Source organism: Notolepis coatsorum (assembly GCF_963971535.1).
Source record: "Notolepis coatsorum genome assembly, chromosome: 19".
Classification (NCBI taxonomy): domain Eukaryota; kingdom Metazoa; phylum Chordata; class Actinopteri; order Aulopiformes; family Paralepididae; genus Notolepis; species Notolepis coatsorum.
Window position 1 is genome coordinate 17,638,333 of NC_140183.1, and position 19,234 is coordinate 17,657,566.

General features: G+C 44.1%; 1 protein-coding gene across 1 annotated transcript in view; it reads left to right on the forward strand.

Annotated features, from left to right (window-relative positions):
• Window positions 1-805: 805 nt before the first annotated feature.
• Window positions 806-19,234, forward strand: part of LOC311246399 (potassium-transporting ATPase alpha chain 1-like) — a gene marked incomplete at both ends in the record, with an annotated part of 31,626 nt that continues 13,197 nt past the window's right edge. Inside the window, 12 exon segments of the mRNA XM_084336557.1 lie at window positions 806-817; window positions 5,608-5,715; window positions 6,631-6,690; window positions 6,888-7,091; window positions 7,503-7,616; window positions 8,810-8,944; window positions 11,375-11,498; window positions 11,989-12,251; window positions 15,847-15,946; window positions 19,166-19,196; window positions 19,198-19,217; window positions 19,220-19,233. Coding sequence (XP_084192683.1) covers window positions 806-817; window positions 5,608-5,715; window positions 6,631-6,690; window positions 6,888-7,091; window positions 7,503-7,616; window positions 8,810-8,944; window positions 11,375-11,498; window positions 11,989-12,251; window positions 15,847-15,946; window positions 19,166-19,196; window positions 19,198-19,217; window positions 19,220-19,233 — 1,185 coding nt within the window.

Sequence of the window (19,234 nt, forward strand, 5' to 3'; positions counted from 1 at the left end):
AATCCTTGCGACGATGGGGAGAACATGCAAACTCCACACAGAAAGGCCCAGGAGATACCCCACCTGGGTACCTGGCAACCCGGGAACCTGGTCCCTAAGTGGGAATCGAACCCAATACCTTTTTGCTGTGAGGCGACAGTGTCAAACCGGGAACCTTCCCACTACCAGACGACCGCTCTACCTCCTGAGCCACTGTCGCCCCTATTATAGTAATTTTGTGCTACCTAGCTACTGCTAACTTTCATTATAGTACACCAACGAGTTAGAGGTGTTTTCTGGGGCAGCGGTCTGACGTTAGTCTGCTCACCTTCTGCTCTCCTCTGGTCTGTAGCTATCAGATCTACTATCAACAGCAGGAACACACTGCCTGCCTACGCACATTAACTGATATGGAGAGAGAGAGAGAGAGAGAGAGAGAGAGAGAGAGAGAGAGAGAGAGAGAGAGAGAGGTGACCTGTATAGCAGTGACATTGGGGCTCCTTCAGTTGCCATGTTGGAGAGGGCATAGCATCTAACGGTGTGTGTGTGTGCGTGCGTGCGTGTGTGTGTGTGTGTGTGTGTGTGTGTGTGTGTGTGTGTGTGTGTGTGTGTGTGTCAGTAGGGGCGGTGCAGGGTATATAAACTGTTTCCAGTAAATTTGACCTGTTCTGTACAGTGTGTATGTGTGTGAGAGAGAGAGAGAGAGAGAGCGAGAGAGAGAGAGAGAGTGTGTGTTGGGGAGTACAACTGAGTCTCGGTCAAGATTTCGGCGGCTAAGAGAGAGAGAGTGGTGTGGACCTCCATCGACCTGGGAGAGCCAGCAAAGATGAGCAACAAGGTAAGAGATTCACCTCTGATCAACCATCTCTCACTACTGATTCTGAGAACTAAATATATATATATTTTTTTTGATTATCTTTTCCCCCCTCCTTCTTTTTCCGATTTTTCTCTGTTAGTCGTTATGCCAATTCCCAACCCCCTTCCTGGTTGTTGCGCACTTTCCCCTACTGTTGGTCCGAGAGGCCGGAGACTGTCACATGCTTTCCTCCGACGCATGTGCAGCCAGCCGGCAGCCAGCCTGGCCGCGCAGATTCTCACTGGGAGAGTGTAACGTGTGGAAGGTCGCACTACCTCTCTCCAGATCCTACCCTTGCTGAGCAGGCGCCCCGACCGAACTGTAGGGGTCGCTGTCCACAATGCCCAGGACCCACCCACGGCTCCCCTCCCCCTAACTCAGCCAAACGAGTTAGTATAGCGATCAGCCCGAGCCAAGGCAATGCTGACTCTCCGAGAACAAAATATTTTAACTATCAGCTGATTCAATCCATTACTTTGACTGAATAATAATAATGTAACATTTCAAGCATTATTTTCAATCAATCAATCAATCAATGTGTCACCGTACAAAACTCACCTGTAATATCAACTGGAGTAGCATAGATTGAAATCGTGTTTTAGTGGGACTAGCAGTGGGACCAAGTCATTGGTCAATAACCACACACCTCAGAGTGTATTATACTCTATATAAATGGTAAATGGTGCATTTATATAGCACTTTCATTCAAAGCGCTTTACACTTTGTTCCTCACATTTTACCCGTTCACTCACTGACGGAAGAGGCAACCCTGCAAGGTGCCAAACTGCTCATCGGGAGCAGTTAGGGGTTAAGTGTCTTGCTCAAGGATACTTCGACACGCTGCCCGGGAGGAGCGGGAATCGAACCAGGAATCTCTGGATTACCAGACGACTGTTCTACCTCCCGAGCCAATGTCACCCCAGTATCATGCTTATACCATCGTCACTTGCCAAACACAACATATATGTGCCGTTTACTCATATTTCTAGTACAATACAAATGAATAAGATATTAGTACTTTGATAACTGCTAACATCACATTTTGACTCATTCACTCACACATTCACACACCAATGGCAGAGGCAACTATGCAAGGTGCCAACCTGCACATCAGGAGCAATTAGGGGTTAAGTGTCTTGCTCAAGGACACTTCGACAGTCGACACGCTGCCTGGGAGGAGCGGGAATCAAACCGGGAACCTTCCCACTACCAGACGACCGCTCTACCTCCTGAGCCACTGTCGCCCCTATTATAGTCCTTCTGTGCTGCCTAGCTACTGCTAACTTTCATTATAGTCCTTCTGTGCTGCCTAGCTACTGCTAATTTTCATTATAGTCCTTCTGTGCTACCTAGCTACTGCTAACTTTCATTATAGTCCCTCTGCACTACCTAGCTACTGCTAACTTTCATTATAGTCCTTCTGTGCTGCCTAGCTACTGCTAATTTTCATTATAGTCCTTCTGTGCTACCTAGCTACTGCTAACTTTCATTATAGTCCCTCTGCACTACCTAGCTACTGCTAACTTTTATTATAGTCCCTCTGCACTACCTAGCTACTGCTAACTTTCATTATAGTCCTTCTGTGCTACCTAGCTACTGCTAACTTTCATTATAGTCCCTCTGCACTACCTAGCTACTGCTAACTTTCATTATAGTCCTTCTGTGCTGCCTAGCTACTGCTAATTTTCATTATAGTCCTTCTGTGCTACCTAGCTACTGCTAACTTTCATTATAGTCCCTCTGCACTACCTAGCTACTGCTAACTTTTATTATAGTCCCTCTGCACTACCTAGCTACTGCTAACTTTCATTATAGTCCTTCTGTGCTGCCTAGCTACTGCTAATTTTCATTATAGTCCTTCTGTGCTGCCTAGCTACTGCTAACTTTCATTATAGTCCTTCTGTGCTGCCTAGCTACTGCTAACTTTCATTATAGTCCTTCTGTGCTGCCTAGCTACTGCTAACTTTCATTATAGTCCTTCTGTGCTGCCTAGCTACTGCTAACTTTCATTATAGTCCTTCTGTGCTGCCTAGCTACTGCTAACTTTCATTATAGTCCCTCTGCACTACCTAGCTACTGCTAACTTTCATTATAGTCCCTCTGCACTACCTAGCTACTGCTAACTTTCATTATAGTCCCTCTGCGCTACCTTAGCAATTGCTTGACAACTACCTGTTTGACTGGTGCCAGTGAAAATGCTAATGAGCTAACGTTATGCTAGCAAGCCTGGTGTCAATAACGTTGCATTGCCTATGATTGACAGTAGATACTACAAGAACCTAGGCGTCCACAAAGACGAGTTCAAACTGTAAATGGTAACAACAGATGAGGTACTCAAAAAACTGAGCGCCCTCCAACCGAACAAGGCCACTGGCTATGACAACATCCCCTCCAAATTCCTCAGAGACTCAGCAGCCGCCATCACCCCAGTCATCACACACATAATAAACCTCTCCATAAAACAGGGACACGTCCCCAAGGACTTCAAAATTGCGAGAGTAACACCCCTGCACAAAAAGGGCAGCAAATTAGACCCAGGCAACTACCGCCCTGTTTCTATCCTTACCTCCATCTCGAAAGTCATGGAAAAAATAGTATACGAACAGGTCGAAAAGTACCTTGCGGAAAAAAATCTAATCTACGAATTCAAATCTGGCTTCAGAACATCCCACTCCACTGACACATGCCTTCTCTATTTAAACGATCACATCATGGTGGACACGGGAAAATACTGCGGTATGGTCATGCTGGACCTACAAAAGGCCTTCGACACTGACAATCACACCATTCTGATTGACAAGCTAAAAGCAATGGGTTTTGATAGTCTATCAGTGAGCTGGATGCAATCCTACCTGGAGGGGAGAGAACAGATGGTGGAGGTAAACGGTACCCTATCCCCCCCCCTCCCAGTGAGCTGTGGCATTCCACAAGGAAGCATACTAGGACCGCTACTGTTCCTAATTTATGCAAATGACATGTCGTCAGCTTGTGACTGCAACTTGTTCCTGTTTGCGGACGACTCAGCCCTGCTGGTCTCTGACAAGAACAAGTTACAGGTTGAAAAAACCCTCAGCTCGGTACTAGGCAAAATCTGCATATGGCTCGCTGATAACAAACTATCATTACACCTGGGAAAAACAGAGTCCATTCTCTTTGGTTCAAATAACAAACTCAGCAAGACTGACGGATTCTCAGTTACAGTGGGTGACAATATTGTCACAAGGAAAGATGAAATTACCTACCTGGGTTCCATCCTAGAGGCTAATCTTTCCTGTGACAAAATGGCATCCAATGTAATAAAAAAAGTCAACCAACAAACTCGATTCTTGTACCGGATCTCCTCTCTGGTAAACAAGAATACCCTGAAGACTCTGGCCGGAGCACTCATTCAAGGGTACTACGACTATGCTTGCACCTCATGGTACCAAAGCACCTCAAAGGCGCTAAAAACAAAATTACAAACATCTCAAAACAAACTGGTCAGACTACTGCTTGACCTTACTCCTAGAACCCACCTCACCCCTGCCCACTTTGACAACCTAGGATGGCTTAGAGTAGACGACAGAGTACAGCAACTTGCAATGGGCCTGGTCTACAAGATACACTACACGACCAAGGTACCCATGTACATGTCAAAATACTTCCCAAAGGTCAGTGAATACCACGATCACAACACCAGAGGGAGCTCCACAAATCATGTTAAACCCAGATTCGGCTCAAACAAGGGACTAAACACGTTTCGCAATTATGCCACATCAATGTGGAACGCCCTACCCAAAGCTGTAAAGGAATGTGAATCACTACCCACTTTCAAAACCACTCTCAAAGAACACCTACGGGAGACTGCAATTCGAAACTGGCCCCCTTAAATGTCCTAACCCAACCCCCTCCAATGTACAGTAAATGACCAAGTATGGTTTTGTCAATATTCCAATGTACAGTTTTGCTTGGACAGTTGTACAGTGTCCCCCACCCACCCCTCCTAACCCCCCCCCCCACCCCACCCCACCCCACCTACCCAACCTCCTCCAATGTACAGTTTCTATGTCAAATGTATATACTCTCTTTTCTGGACTCTTTTTGTATCACAAACAGTACTGTATTTGCACATCTGGTATGTCATAAATGTATAGATGTAGCAGTACTGTCTATCTGTATGTCGTGTGTGTCATATATGTTATGATGAATTGAAAATGGGGGACCCTGATGTAAACAAGACGAAAGTCTTTCTCTGGTCTGCATCCCCTTAACAATTGTATGTATTGAGCTGTACTGTACCCATTCTGCAATCTGTTGATAAAGTTTTCAATCAATCAATCATATGATCTGACAGTATTTTTTACAATAAGGCTGGCTAGCTATCCAGACATCTCATCTGTGTAACAATGTGTCTGTCTGTATCATGTCTGTCTATCTATCAATCTATCTATCTATCTATCTATCTATCTATCTATCTATCTATCTATCTATCTATCTATCTATCTATCTATCTATCTATCTATCTATCTATCTATCTATCTATCTATCTATCTATCTATCTATCTATCTATCTATCTATCTATCTATCTATCTATATGTTTGAATATCTGTCTGTCTGTCTGTCTGTCTGTCTGTCTGTCTGTCTGTCTGTCTGTCTGTCTGTCTGTCTGTCTGTCTGTCTGTCTGTCTGCCTGTCTGTCTGTCTGTCTGTCTGTCTGTCTGTCTGTCTGTCTGTCTGTCTGTCTGTCTGTCTGCCTGTATATCACTCTGCATGTCTTCCTTTGTGTGTCCAGGATAACTATGACATGTTTGACATGGGAGAGATGGATGTGAACGCAAAGAAGAAGAAGAAGATTAAGAAGAAGGAGAGACTGGAGGGGATGAAGAAAGAGATGGATATAGTGAGTAAAAAATAGATGGATATAGTGAGTAAAAAATTGATGATATAGTAGTAAAAAATAGATGATATAGTGAGTAAAAAGAGATGGTATAGTGAGTAAAGATGAGATGGTATAGTATAGTAAAAAGAGATGATAGCGAGTAAAGATGAGATGGTATAGTAAAGTAAAAAGAGATGGTATAGTGAGTAAAAAAGAGATGATATAGTAAAAAAGAGATTATATAGTAGTAAAAAGAGATGGTATAGTGAGTAAAAAAGAGATGATATAGTAAAAAAGAGATGATATAGTAATAAAAAAGAGATGATATAATAGCAAAAAGTTGATGATAGAGTAGTAAAAAGAGATGATATAGTAGTAAAAAAGAAATGATATAGTGAGTAAAAAATATGATATAGTGAGTAAAAAATAGATTATATAGTGAGTAAAAAAGAGATGATATAGTAGTAAAAAGAGATAATATAGTAGTAAAAAGAGATAATATAGTGAGTAAAAAAGAGATGATATAGTAGTAAAAAAAAATATGATATAGTGAGTAAAAAAGAGATGATATAGTGAGTAAAAAAGAGATGATATAGTAGTAAAAAGAGGTGATATAGTGAGTAAAAAATAGATGATATAGTAGTAAAAAGAGGTGATATAGTAGTAAAAAAAAATAGATGATATACTAGTAAGAAAATAGATTATATAATATTAATATCAAATGCTACTTAAGTAGAATTTTTAATGGAGGACTTTTATCAGACTACTATTTTATCTGGGTACATCTACTTTTACCAGAGTACTATTTTAGGTATTTCTACTTTTAAGTAAAGGAACTATGTACTTGTACAGAGTATGCTATGTACATAACACTATTACCTGGTTGGTACAGTACATTTCTTCTGAATTCTTCCTGCCCTTTGTCCCCCCCTGCAGGACGACCATGAGATTCCCCTTGAAGAGCTGGAGTTGAGATACAACACCAGCGTGACTAAGGTAAGTCCTGCCTCCTCTCTTCTAATGCTAACAAGCTTCTAATTCTGTTTCATACATTTGTCTGTCTGTCTGTGTCTCTCTTTCACCCCCCCCCCCTCTCTCTCTCTCTCTCTCTCTCTCTCTCTCTCTCTCTCTCTCTCTCTCTCTCTCTCTCTCTCTCTCTCTCTCTCTCTCTCTCTCTCTCTCTCTCTCTGCAGGGTCTTACGACCACCTTTGCCTGCCAGGTTCTAGAGAGAGATGGCGCTAACGAGTTGAAGCCTCCTAAGGGAACTCCAGAGTATGTGAAGTTTGCACGCCAGCTTGCAGGGGGTCTTCAGTGTTTGATGTGGGTGGCTGCCGTCATCTGCTTCATTGCCTTCGGAATCGAACTGGCGAGAGGGAACCTTACCTGTTTTGACGATGTGAGGGTTTGGCATTCAATCTAATACCAATATATATACAGTATATGTCTGTCTGTCTGTCTGTCTGTCTGTCTGTCTGTCTGTCTGTCTGTCTGTCTGTCTGTCTGTCTGTCTGTCTGTCTGTCTGTCTGTCTGTCTGTCTGTCTGTCTGTCTGTCTGTCTGTCTGTCTGTCTATCTATCTATCTATCTATCTATCTATCTATCTATCTATCTATCTATCTATCTATCTATCTATCTATCTATCTATCTATCTATCTATCTATCTATAGTTATATTTTTCTGTCAATCTATGTATATATCTGTATGTGTCTGTTTCAGAGCCACTCCCTTACCCAGATGTGATTGGGGCTGCAGCCTGTCAGTAATTTCCAAGTCTATCATCTTCATAACATATCTTCTGTCTCCTCCAGTTGTACCTAGCCATCACCTTGATTGCTGTTGTCGTGGTTACTGGCTGCTTTGGTTACTACCAGGAGTTTAAGAGCACCAACATCATCGCCAGCTTCAAGAACATGGTGCCTCAGGTAGGATGGATAGGCTGACAGAACCTGGTGGATAGGCTGACAGAACCTGGTGGATAGGCTGACAGAACCTGGTGGATAGGCTGACAGAACCTGGTGGATAGGCTGACAGAACCTGGTGGATAGGCTGACAGAACCTGATGGATAGGCTGACAGAACCTGATGGATAGGCTGACAGAACCTGGTGGATAGGCTGACAGAACCTGGTGGATAGGCTGACAGAACCTGGTGGATAGGCTGACAGAACCTGATGGATAGGCTGACAGAACCTGATGGATAGGCTGACAGAACCTGGTGGATAGGCTGACAGACCCAGTAACAACCACTGGTGATTTATATCCTGTGTAAACACTGTTGGTAGGATGCGTACCTAGTTTGAAATGTTTTATTTTTTTTTGTGCATCAAGTTATGTCAAGCAATTGCTTTCCAACACTGGCTATTTTGAAAGGTTTGATCTGTCTTCAGGGGTGCGAGAGGAGAAGGGAGTTGATGGAGGAAGGGAGGGAGGAATACATTAATTGATTGATTGATTGATTGATTGAAAAGTTTATTAACAGATTGCAGAATGGGTACAGTACAGTACAGCTCGATACATACAATTGTTAAGAGGATGCAGACCTGAGAAAGCCTTTCGTCTTGTTTCCATCAGGGTCCCCCATTTTCAATTCATCATATGACACACATGACACACATAATAACGTTTGGAATATCTTTTTTTGGAAAAAAAAACTATTCCTGGCTGTTTTGTTACTTTGTACTGTTGATACTTAAGTACATTTTAACGCCAGATAAATACTTTTGATACTTAAGTACAGTACATGCGAGCTACTTTAAGACTTTAAGTGATATTCTTATGGGTGACTTTAACTTTTACCTGAGTCACTTTCAAGTAAGATATATTTACTTTTACTTAAGTATGGCTTTCAACTACTTCATACACCATGGTGATGACGTTATGGACACAGCACCATGGTTTCCATAGTCCAACCTGGACATACTCTGTCTACGAGAGACAGTCTCATACTGTATAACAAGACACATTATTGTACAGCTACTGTTCTCTTTATCCTTCATGTAAACCTACATCTCTGTTTCTCTCTCTATCTCTATATCCCTCTCTCTCTCTTTCTCTTTCTCTCTCTCTCTGTCTCTCTATCTCCCTCGCTCTCTCGCTCTCTCTCTCTCTCTCTTGTAGCAAGCGTTAGTGATCAGAGACGGTCAGAAGAACCAGATCAATGCCTCCCAGCTGGTGGTTGGAGACCTGGTGGAGATTAAAGGAGGAGACGGAGTCCCTGCTGACATCAGAATCATCACATCACAGGGCTGCAAGGTACAGACAAGATACACAGAGACACACAGAGAGACACACAGGCTGCGGTTACATTAGGGCCAAAACGATTCGTTTCAGTTTCGTTTTTCAGAACGCTACGTAATGGCAGGCAAGTTAGACGTCGTTTTGTCCCCTGAGCACAGAGTGATGTATATACATGTAGTACAATGCCAAAGCGATGTAGTTCAAACATGAAGGCCATTTTCAACCAATCACAAAAGTTGAACGCGCCACTACACTTCCTGCTAAAAAACAGCAGTCCACCATTTATTTTTCAGCAAGAAACAAAGTGCAATAAAAGTGCAATAAACAAAAACGGATACATTCACTGTGTGTTCTGCCTCTCATTTGTTGATGAAACAAAACCAACATCAACACAATTTACCACCAAGAGCGGATAGTTTAGTCTCACAAAAATATCTCTGATGTTGTTAGCTACATGCTAATGTGAATGGCATTCTCCATGTATATAGTTAGCATCGAGGCTATTAACGTAGTAACGTTAACGCTAGTAGAAATGGATGAAAACTTTATTTAACAGATTGCAGAATGGGTACAATACAATACGGCTCAATACACACAATTGTTAAGGGTATGCAGACTGTTGTAGTTTGGACTGGACTCCTTATAACAATAACTTGACAACAGCTTAGTTGGTAGCCGCAGCTACTTGGGACAGCTCTGCTGTAAACACTGGAAATAACCGTGCGTGTTACACATGAATAAGCAATCTGAGGAGGACGCAGCTGATATCCTGTATAGCCTCCCCATATGGCCGGTTGGTGTCGGGAGACAGCAAATTATATTAATTATAGCGCGATATTGCAAGTGACTCCCAGAAATAGTTCTGATGTTTGGACTAATGGACGGAGTCGAGGTCCAGCCAGGGATAATTTGGCGTCGGTCTCTACTGGGCATTGGGCATGAACGGCTCCCTATCTGATCTGCGCAAATTACATGGCACTGTTGTCGGTGAGTTTTCAAAACAAAAACACCCTTTCAGCGTTGCCGCTAGGAAAACGTGTTTTCCTGCCAAAACGGCGTTTCCTTTTAATTTGGACATGCAAACGTAATCATTCGAAAATACAACGTTGCTGTTTTTCCCCAGTGTAACCATGGCCACAGACACACATACATACAGACACACACAGACAGACACACACACACACACACAGACAGACACACACAGACAGACACATACTGTACATACAAACACACATACATACAGACACATACATACAGACACACACACACAGACAGACACACACACACAGATAGACACACACAGACAGACACATAATATACAGACACACATACATACAGACACACACATACATACAGACACAAACAGACAGACACACACAGACAGACACATACATACAGACACACACAGACAGACACACACAGACAGACACATACATACAGACACACACAGACAGACACACACAGACAGACACACAGGCATACAGATAGGCACACAGATGCACAGACAACAACAACAACAACAACAACAACAACAACAACAACAACAACAACAACAACAACAACAACAACAACAACAACAACAACACAGGGCTGCAAGGTACAGAGACAGACAGACAGACAGACACACACACACACACACACACACACACACACTGACTGGCTGGCTGGTTTACTGACTGGTTTACTGGCTGACTGGTTTACTGACTGGTTTAATGGCTGACTGGTTTACTGACTAGTTTACTGACTGGTTTACTGGCTGACTGGTTTACTGACTGGTTTACTGACTGGTTTACTGACTGGTTTACTGACTGGCTTACTGACTGGTTTACTGGCTGACTGGTTTACTGACTGGTTTACTGACTGGTTTACTGGCTGACTGGTTTACTGACTGGTTTACTGACTGGTTTAATGGCTGACTGGTTTACTGACTGGTTTAATGGCTGACTGGTTTACTGACTGGTTTAATGACTGGTTTAATGGCTGACTGGTTTACTGACTGGTTTACTGATTGGCTTGCTGACTGGTTTACTGACTGGCTTGCTGGCTGGCTGTGTTCTTGTCTCCAGGTAGATAACTCTGTGTTCTTGTCTCCAGGTAGATAACTCTGTGTTCTTGTCTCTAGGTAGATAACTCTGTGTTCTTGTCTCCAGGTAGATAACTCTGTGTTCTTGTCTCCAGGTAGATAACTCGTCTCTGTGTTCTTGTCTCCAGGTAGATAACTCTGTGTTCTTGTCTCTAGGTAGATAACTCTGTGTTCTTGTCTCCAGGTAGATAACTCTGTGTTCTTGTCTCCAGGTAGATAACTCGTCTCTGTGTTCTTGTCTCCAGGTAGATAACTCTGTGTTCTTGTCTCTAGGTAGATAACTCTGTGTTCTTGTCTCCAGGTAGATAACTCTGTGTTCTTGTCTCCAGGTAGATAACTCGTCTCTGTGTTCTTGTCTCCAGGTGGATAACTCGTCTCTGACAGGAGAGTCTGAGCCTCAGAGCAAGACTCCAGAGTGCACCCATGAGAACCCCCTGGAGACCAAGAACATCGCCTTCTTCTCCACCACCTGTCTGGAAGGTGTGTGTGTGTGTGTGTGTGTGTGTGTGTGTGTGTGTGTGTGTGTGTGTGTGTGTGTGTGTGTGTGTGTGTGTGTGTGTGTGTGTGTGTGTGTGTGTGTGTGTGTGTGTGTGTGTGTGTGTGTGTGTGTGTGTGTGTGTGTGTGTGTGTGTGTGTGTGTGTGTGTGTGTGTGTGTGTGTGTGTGTGTGTGTGTGTGTGTGTGTGTGTGTGTGTGTTGCAGGGGAGGGGTGTTTTTGTTAATTTGTTTTTTTAACCTTTATTTACCCAGAGTAGATTCTGGGTAAATAAAGCTATAGCTCCTCTCCTCTGCTCCTCTTTTCTCTCCTCTTCTCTTATCTCCTCTTCTCTCCTCCCCTCTCTCCTTTCTCCTCTCCTCTCCTCTCCTCTCCTCTCCTCTCCTCTCCTCTCCTCTCCTCTCCTCTCCTCTCCTCTCCTCTCCTCTCCTCTCCTCTCCTCTCCTCTCCTCTCCTCTCCTCTCTCTCTCTCTAGGTGTAGCTACAGGTATGGTCATTAACACAGGGGATCGCACTATTATCGGACGTATTGCCACCTTGGCTAGTGGTGTCGGCAACGAGAAGACACCCATCGCCATCGAGATTGAGCATTTTGTGGACATCATCGCTGCCCTGGCTATCTTCTTTGGCTTCACGTTCTTCGTGGTGGCCATGTTCATTGGATACGCCTTCCTGGAAGCCATGATCTTCTTCATGGCCATTGTGGTGGCATATGTACCTGAGGGACTGCTGGCTACTGTTACTGTGAGTCTGTATCTTCTGCTCTGTTCCGTTATTCTGTTATTCTGTTATTCTGTTATTCTGTTATTCTGTTATTCTGTTCTGTTCTGTTCTGCTCTGCTTTGTTATTCTGTTCTGCTCTGTTCTGTTCTGTTCTGTTCTGCTCTGTTCTGTTCTGTTCTGTTCTGTTCTGCTCTGTTCTGCTCTGTTCTGTTCTGTTCTGCTCTGTTCTGTTATTCTGTTCTGTTCTGTTCTGTTCTGTTCTGTTCTGTTCTGCTCTGCTCTGCTCTGTTCTGTTTTGTTCTGTTCTGTTCTGCTCTGCTCTGTTCTGTTCTGTTCTGCTCTGTTCTGTTCTGTTCTGCTCTGTCTGTTCTGTTATTCTGTTCTGTTCTGTTCTGTTCTGCTCTGTTCTGTTCTGTTCTGCTCTGTTCTGTTCTGTTCTGCTCTGCTCTGTTCTGTTCTGTTCTGCTCTGCTCTGTTCTGGTCTGCTCTGCTAGGGGTCCGCAAGGACGACTTCAAGCTGGAAATGGTAACAACAGATGAGGTACTCAATAAACTGAGCGCCCTCCAACCTAACAAGGCCACTGGCCATGACAACATCCCCTCCAAATCCAGACTCAGCAGCCGCCATCACACCAATCATCACACACATAATAAACCTCTCCATAAAACAGGGACACGTCCCCAAGGACTTCAAAATTGCGAGGGTGACCCCTCTGCACAAAAAGGGCAGCAAATTAGACCCAGGCAACTACCGCCCTGTTTCTATTCTCACCTCCATCTCGAAAGTCATGGAAAAAATAGTCTACGAACAGGTCGAAAAGTACCTAGCGGAAAAAAATCTAATCTACGAATTCCAATCTGGCTTCAGAACATCCCACTCCACTGACACATGCCTTCTCTATTTGAATGACCACATCAAACAAGAGGTGGACGCAGGCAAATACTGCGGCATGGTCATGCTGGACCTACAAAAGGCCTTTGACACGGTCAATCACTCCATTCTGATTGACAAGCTAAAAGCAATTGGTTTTGATAGTCTATCAGTGAGCTGGATGCAATCCTACCTTGAGGGGAGGGAACAGATGGTGGAGGTAAACGGTACCCTATCCCCCCCCCTCACAGTGAGCTGTGGTGTTCCACAAGGAAGCATACTAGGACCGCTACTGTTCCTAATTTATGCAAATGACATGTCGTCAGCTTGTGACTGCAACTTGTTCCTGTTTGCGGACGACTCAGCCCTGCTGGTCTCTGACAAGAACAAGTTACAGGTTGAAAAAACCCTCAGCTCGGAACTAGGCAGAATCTGCATATGGCTCGCTGATAACAAACTATCATTACACATGGGCAAAACAGAGTCCATTCTCTTCGGTTCAAATAACAAACTCAGCAAGACCGACGGCTTCTCAGTTACAGTGGGTGACAATATTGTCACAAGGAAAGATGAAATTACCTACCTGGGTTCCATCCTAGAGGCTAATCTCTCCTGTGACAAAATGGCATCCAATGTAATAAAAAAAGTCAACCAACGAACTCGATTCTTGTACCGGATCTCCTCTCTGGTAAACAAGAACACCCTGAAGACTCTGGCAGGAGCACTCATTCAGGGGTACTACGACTATGCTTGCACCTCATGGTACCAAAGCACCTCAAAGGCGCTAAAAACAAAATTACAAACATCTCAAAACAAACTGGTCAGACTACTGCTTGACCTTACTCCTAGAACCCACCTCACCCCTGCCCACTTTGACAACCTAGGATGGCTTAGAGTAGACGACAGAGTACAACAACTTGCAATGGGCCTGGTCTACAAGATACACTACACGACCAAGGTACCCATGTACATGTCAAAATACTTCCCAAAGGTCAGTGAATACCACGATCACAACACCAGAGGGAGCTCCACAAATCATGTTAAACCCAGATTCGGCTCAAATAAGGGACTAAACACGTTTCGCAATTATGCCACATCAATGTGGAACGCCCTACCCAAAGCTGTAAAGGAATGTGGATCACTACCCACTTTCAAAACCTCTCTCAAGGGACACCTACGGGAGACTGCAATTCAACACTGGCCCCTGTAAATATCCTAACCCAACCCCCTCCAATGTACAGTCATTTACCTAGTATGGTTTTGTCAATAGTTCAATGTACAATTGTGTTTGTTTGTACAGTGTCTCCCCCCCCCCCCCCTCAATGTACAGTGTTACTTGTTTATACAGTGTGCCCCCCGGCCCCCCCCCCCCCAACCACCTCCAATGTAAATTACCCAGTATGGTTGTCAATATCCCAATGTACCCAACCCCCCCCACCCAACCTCCTCCAATGTACAGTTTCTACGTCAAATGTATATACTCCCTTTTCTTGACTCCTTATGTATCACAAACAGTACTGTATTTGCAAATCTGGTATGTCATAAATGTATAGATGTAGCAGTACTGACTATCTGTATGTCATCATGTATGTCATATATGTCTATATGAATTGAAAATGGGGGACCCTGATGGAAACAAGACAAACGTCTTTCTCAGGTCTGCATCCCCTTAACAATTGTATGTATTGAGCCGTACTGTATTGTACCCATTCTGCAATCTGTTAAATAAAGTTTTCATTCATTCACTCTGTTCTGTTCTGGTCTGTTCTGTTCTGTTCTGCTCTGCTCTGTTCTGTTCTGTTCTGTTCTGCTCTGTTCTGTTCTGCTCTGTCTGTTCTGTTATTCTGTTCTGTTCTGTTCTGTTCTGTTCTGCTCTGTTCTGTTCTGTTCTGTTCTGTTCTGTTCTGCTCTGCTCTGCTCTGTTGTTCTGCTCTGTCTGTTCTGTTATTCTGTTCTGTTCTGTTCTGTTCTGCTCTGTTCTGTTCTGTTCTGTTCTGTTCTGTTCTGCTCTGCTCTGCTCTGTTGTTCTGCTCTGTTCTGTTCTGCTCTGTTCTGTTCTGTTCTGCTCTGTTCTGTTCTGTTCTGTTCTGTTCTGCTCTGTTCTGTTCTGTTCTGCTCTGCTCTGCTCTGTTCTGTTATGTTCTGTTCTGCTCTGTTCTGTTCTGATCTGTTCTGTTCTGTTCTGTTCTGCTCGGTTCTGTTATGTTCTGTTCTGTTCTGCTCTGCTCTGCTCTGTTCTGTTCTGCTATTTTGTTCTGCTCTGTTCTGATCTGTTCTGTTCTGTTCTGCTCTGCTCTGTTCTGTTCTGTTCTGCTCTGTTCTGCTATTCTGTTCTGTTCTGCTCTGTTCTGTTATTCTGTTCTGCTCTGCTCTGTTCTGTTCTGTTCTGTTATTCTGTTCTGCTCTTCTCTGTTATTCTGTTTTGTTCTGTTCTGCTCTGTTATTCTGTTTTGTTCTGTTCTGCTCTGTTATTCTGTTCTGTTCTGTTCTGTTCTGTTCTGTTCTGTTCTGCTCTGCTCTGCTATTCTGTTCTGCTATTTTCTGTTCTGTTCTGTTCTGTTCTGCTCTGTTATTCTGTTCTGTTCTGTTCTGCTCTGTTCTGTTCTGTTATTCTGCTCTGTTCTGTTATTCTGCATGCTCTTGTAGCATGCCATTTTTGTCTGTCTTTATCTGTCTGTTTGTCAGATAGATCTGTCTATTAATGCATCTGTCTGTCTGTCTGTCTGTCTCTCTGTCTGTCTGTAGGTGTGTCTGTCTCTCACTGCCAAGCGTCTGGCCAGGAAGAATTGTGTGGTGAAGAACCTTGAAGCTGTGGAGACCTTAGGTGAGACTAGGGTGACCACTTGTTCCGCGTTTCGATAATGGGATGTTTGTCCCGCGTCCCACTGCAACAGAACAATGTCCCGCATTTCAAAGATCATGGTAAAAACAATAATAATAATAATTATTATTATTAATTTTTTTTTTTAAATGTTGTTCATTTAATGCCTCGCTCCAAGTGTGTCAGTGTCACTCGAGTCAGAAGAAACACGCACCTTTACCCCTGCAGGGCCAGCCGTGGATAGGTGTAACAGAGGGACAACCAATGAAATGGGTGCATTTGTCACGCTGTCCAAGGTGCTGAACTGCTCTCTCGTGCAGCCGTGTTGACGGCTTGAATCGCTCGGGGCAAAGGCCTGCTGCCTGTCCGCCGACCCCTCTGCCGGTGAACACGCACCTCTACCCCCCAATTGCCGTATTTACGCGTCGACTTTAATAAACGGCACGGCTCAAATACTTGACATACCGGAAAGACAGTTGCGCTGTCTTTAAACTGCTAATAATACTCCATCCGGCGAGACGCGGACCTTGCCACCGTGAGCCAGCGAGGGACCGAAGCTGTCCAGAAAACCGTGAGAGAAGCTCGCCACCTCGCCCGCCACTGCCCCCATCACTCACTCACAGACACCGGGTCCGGTAGAGCCGGTATAGGCTGCAGAGTGGAGAGAGAGCCTCGCCGAGCAACTCTGAATATGAAATAAAGGCATTTAAATAATAAATTAATTAATTTTATTTTAATTAGCTAATAAATAAATTAATTTTATTTTAATTAGCAAAAGAAATAAAAAAAATCATATTTTTTCCCCCTCACCTACGTGTCCCGCATTGTCCCGCAAAAGTAGTGCTGCTGTCCTGCGACTGAACAATTTTGACCTGGTCACCCTAGTGAGACAGGTTAGAGTGAGACAGGTTAGAGTGAGACTGGTTAGAGTGAGACAGGTTAGAGTGAGACAGGTTAGAGTGAGACAGGTTAGAGTGAGACAGGTTAGAGTGAGACTGGTTAGAGTGAGACAGGTTAGAGTGAGACAGGTTAGAGTGAGACAGGTTAGAGTGAGACAGGTTAGAGTGAGACAGGTTAGAGTGAGACTGGTTAGGATGAGACAGGTTAGAGTGAGACAAGTTAGGATGAGACTGGTTAGAGTGAGACAGGTTAGAGTGAGACAGGTTAGAGTGAGACAGGTTAGAGTGAGACAGGTTAGAGTGAGACTGGTTAGAGTGAGACTGGTTAGAGTGAGACAGGTTAGGATGAGACTGGTTAGAGTGAGACAGGTTAGAGTGAGACTGGTTAGGATGAGACTGGTTAGAGTGAGACAGGTTAGAGTGAGACTGGTTAGGGTGAGACAGGTTAGAGTGAGACAGGTTAGAGTGAGACAGGTTAGGGTGAGACAGGTTAGGGTGAGACAGGTTAGAGTGAGACAGGTTAGAGTGAGACTGGTTAGAGTGAGACTGTTTAGGATGAGACAGGTTAGAGTGAGACAGGTTAGGGTGAGACAGGTTAGAGTGAGACTGGTTAGAGTGAGACAGGTTAGAGTGAGACTGGTTAGAGTGAGACAGGTTAGAGTGAGACTGGTTAGAGTGAGACAGGTTAGAGTGAGACTGGTTAGGGTGAGACAGGTTAGAGTGAGACTGGTTAGGGTGAGACAGGTTAGAGTGAGACTGGTTAGGGTATGACAGGTTAGAGTGAGACAGGTTAGAGTGAGACAGGTTAGAGTGAGACAGGTTAGAGTGAGACAGGTTAGAGTGAGACAGGTTAGAGTGAGACTGGTTAGAGTGAGACAGGTTAGAGTGAGACTGGTTAGAGTGAGACAGGTTAGAGTGAGACAGGTTAGAGTGAGACTGGTTAGGGTGAGACAGGTTAGAGTGAGACAGGTTAGAGTGAGACAGGTTAGAGTGAGACTGGTTAGGGTGAGACAGGTTAGAGTGAGACAGGTTAGAGTGAGACTGGTTAGGGTGAGACAGGTTAGAGTGAGACTGGTTAGAGTGAGACAGGTGAGGGTGAGACAGGTTAGAGTGAGACAGGTTAGAGTGAGACAGGTTAGAGTGAGACTGGTTAGAGTGAGACTGGTTAGGGTGAGACAGGTTAGAGTGAGACAGGTTAGAGTGAGACTGGTTAGGGTGAGACAGGTTAGGGTGAGACAGGTTAGAGTGAGACAGGTTAGAGTGAGACTGGTTAGAGTGAGACTGGTTAGAGTGAGACAGGTTAGAGTGAGACTGGTTAGAGTGAGACAGGTTAGAGTGAGACAGGTTAGAGTGAGACTGGTTAGGATGAGACAGGTTAGAGTGAGACAGGTTAGAGTGAGACAGGTTAGAGTGAGACAGGTTAGAGTGAGACAGGTAGAGTGAGACTGGTTAAGGTGAGACAGGTTAGAGTGAGACTGTTTAGGGTGAGACAGGTTAGAGTGAGACTGTTTAGAGTGAGACTGTTTAGGGTGAGACAGGTTAGGATGAGACTGGTTAGAGTGAGACAGGTTAGAGTGAGACTGTTTAGGGTGAGACAGGTTAGAGTGAGACTGTTTAGGGTGAGACAGGTTAGAGTGAGACTGTTAGGGTGAGACAGGTAGAGTGAGACTGTTTAGAGTGAGACTGTTTGGGTGAGACAGGTTAGAGTGAGACTGTTGAGGACTGTTTAGGTGAGACAGGTTAGAATGAGACAGGTTCAAGTGAGACAGGTTAGAGTGAGACAGGTTAGAGTGAGACTGGTTAGAGTGAGACAGGTTAGAGTGAGACTGTTTAGGGTGAGACAGGTTAGAGTGAGACTGTTTAGGGTGAGACAGGTTAGGATGGACTGGTTAGAGTGAGACAGGTTAGGATGAGACTGGTTAGGGTGAGACAGGTTAGAGTGAGACAGGTTAGGGTGAGCAGGTTAGGGTGAGACAGGTTAGAATGAGACTGGTTAAAGTGAGACAGGTTAGAGTGAGACAGTTAGAGTGAGACTGGTTAGAGTGAGACAGGTTAGAGTGAGACAGGTTAGAGTGAGACAGGTTAGGGTGAGACAGTTTGTGTTAGTTGTGCTGGGTTCAGTGTGAAATGTCATGTTCTAGTTCAAACGTATTTCACAGTCCAAGAGCAACACAGTAGTAACAGAGAACAACACAGAGGTTAATAACCAGACATCATCTTACTCATCGGAAGGGGTTCTAATCTAGAGCAAAGTGAAAAATTAAGTGTAAAATACTTTAAAAATGTTGTTGTTGTTGTTGTTGTGGATGTGTGACTTTGGCCTTACTGTCCGGTTCAACCTCAGTCATCTGCAGTGACAAGACAGGAACTCTGACCGAACAGAATGACAGTCGCTCACTGTGGTTCGACACCA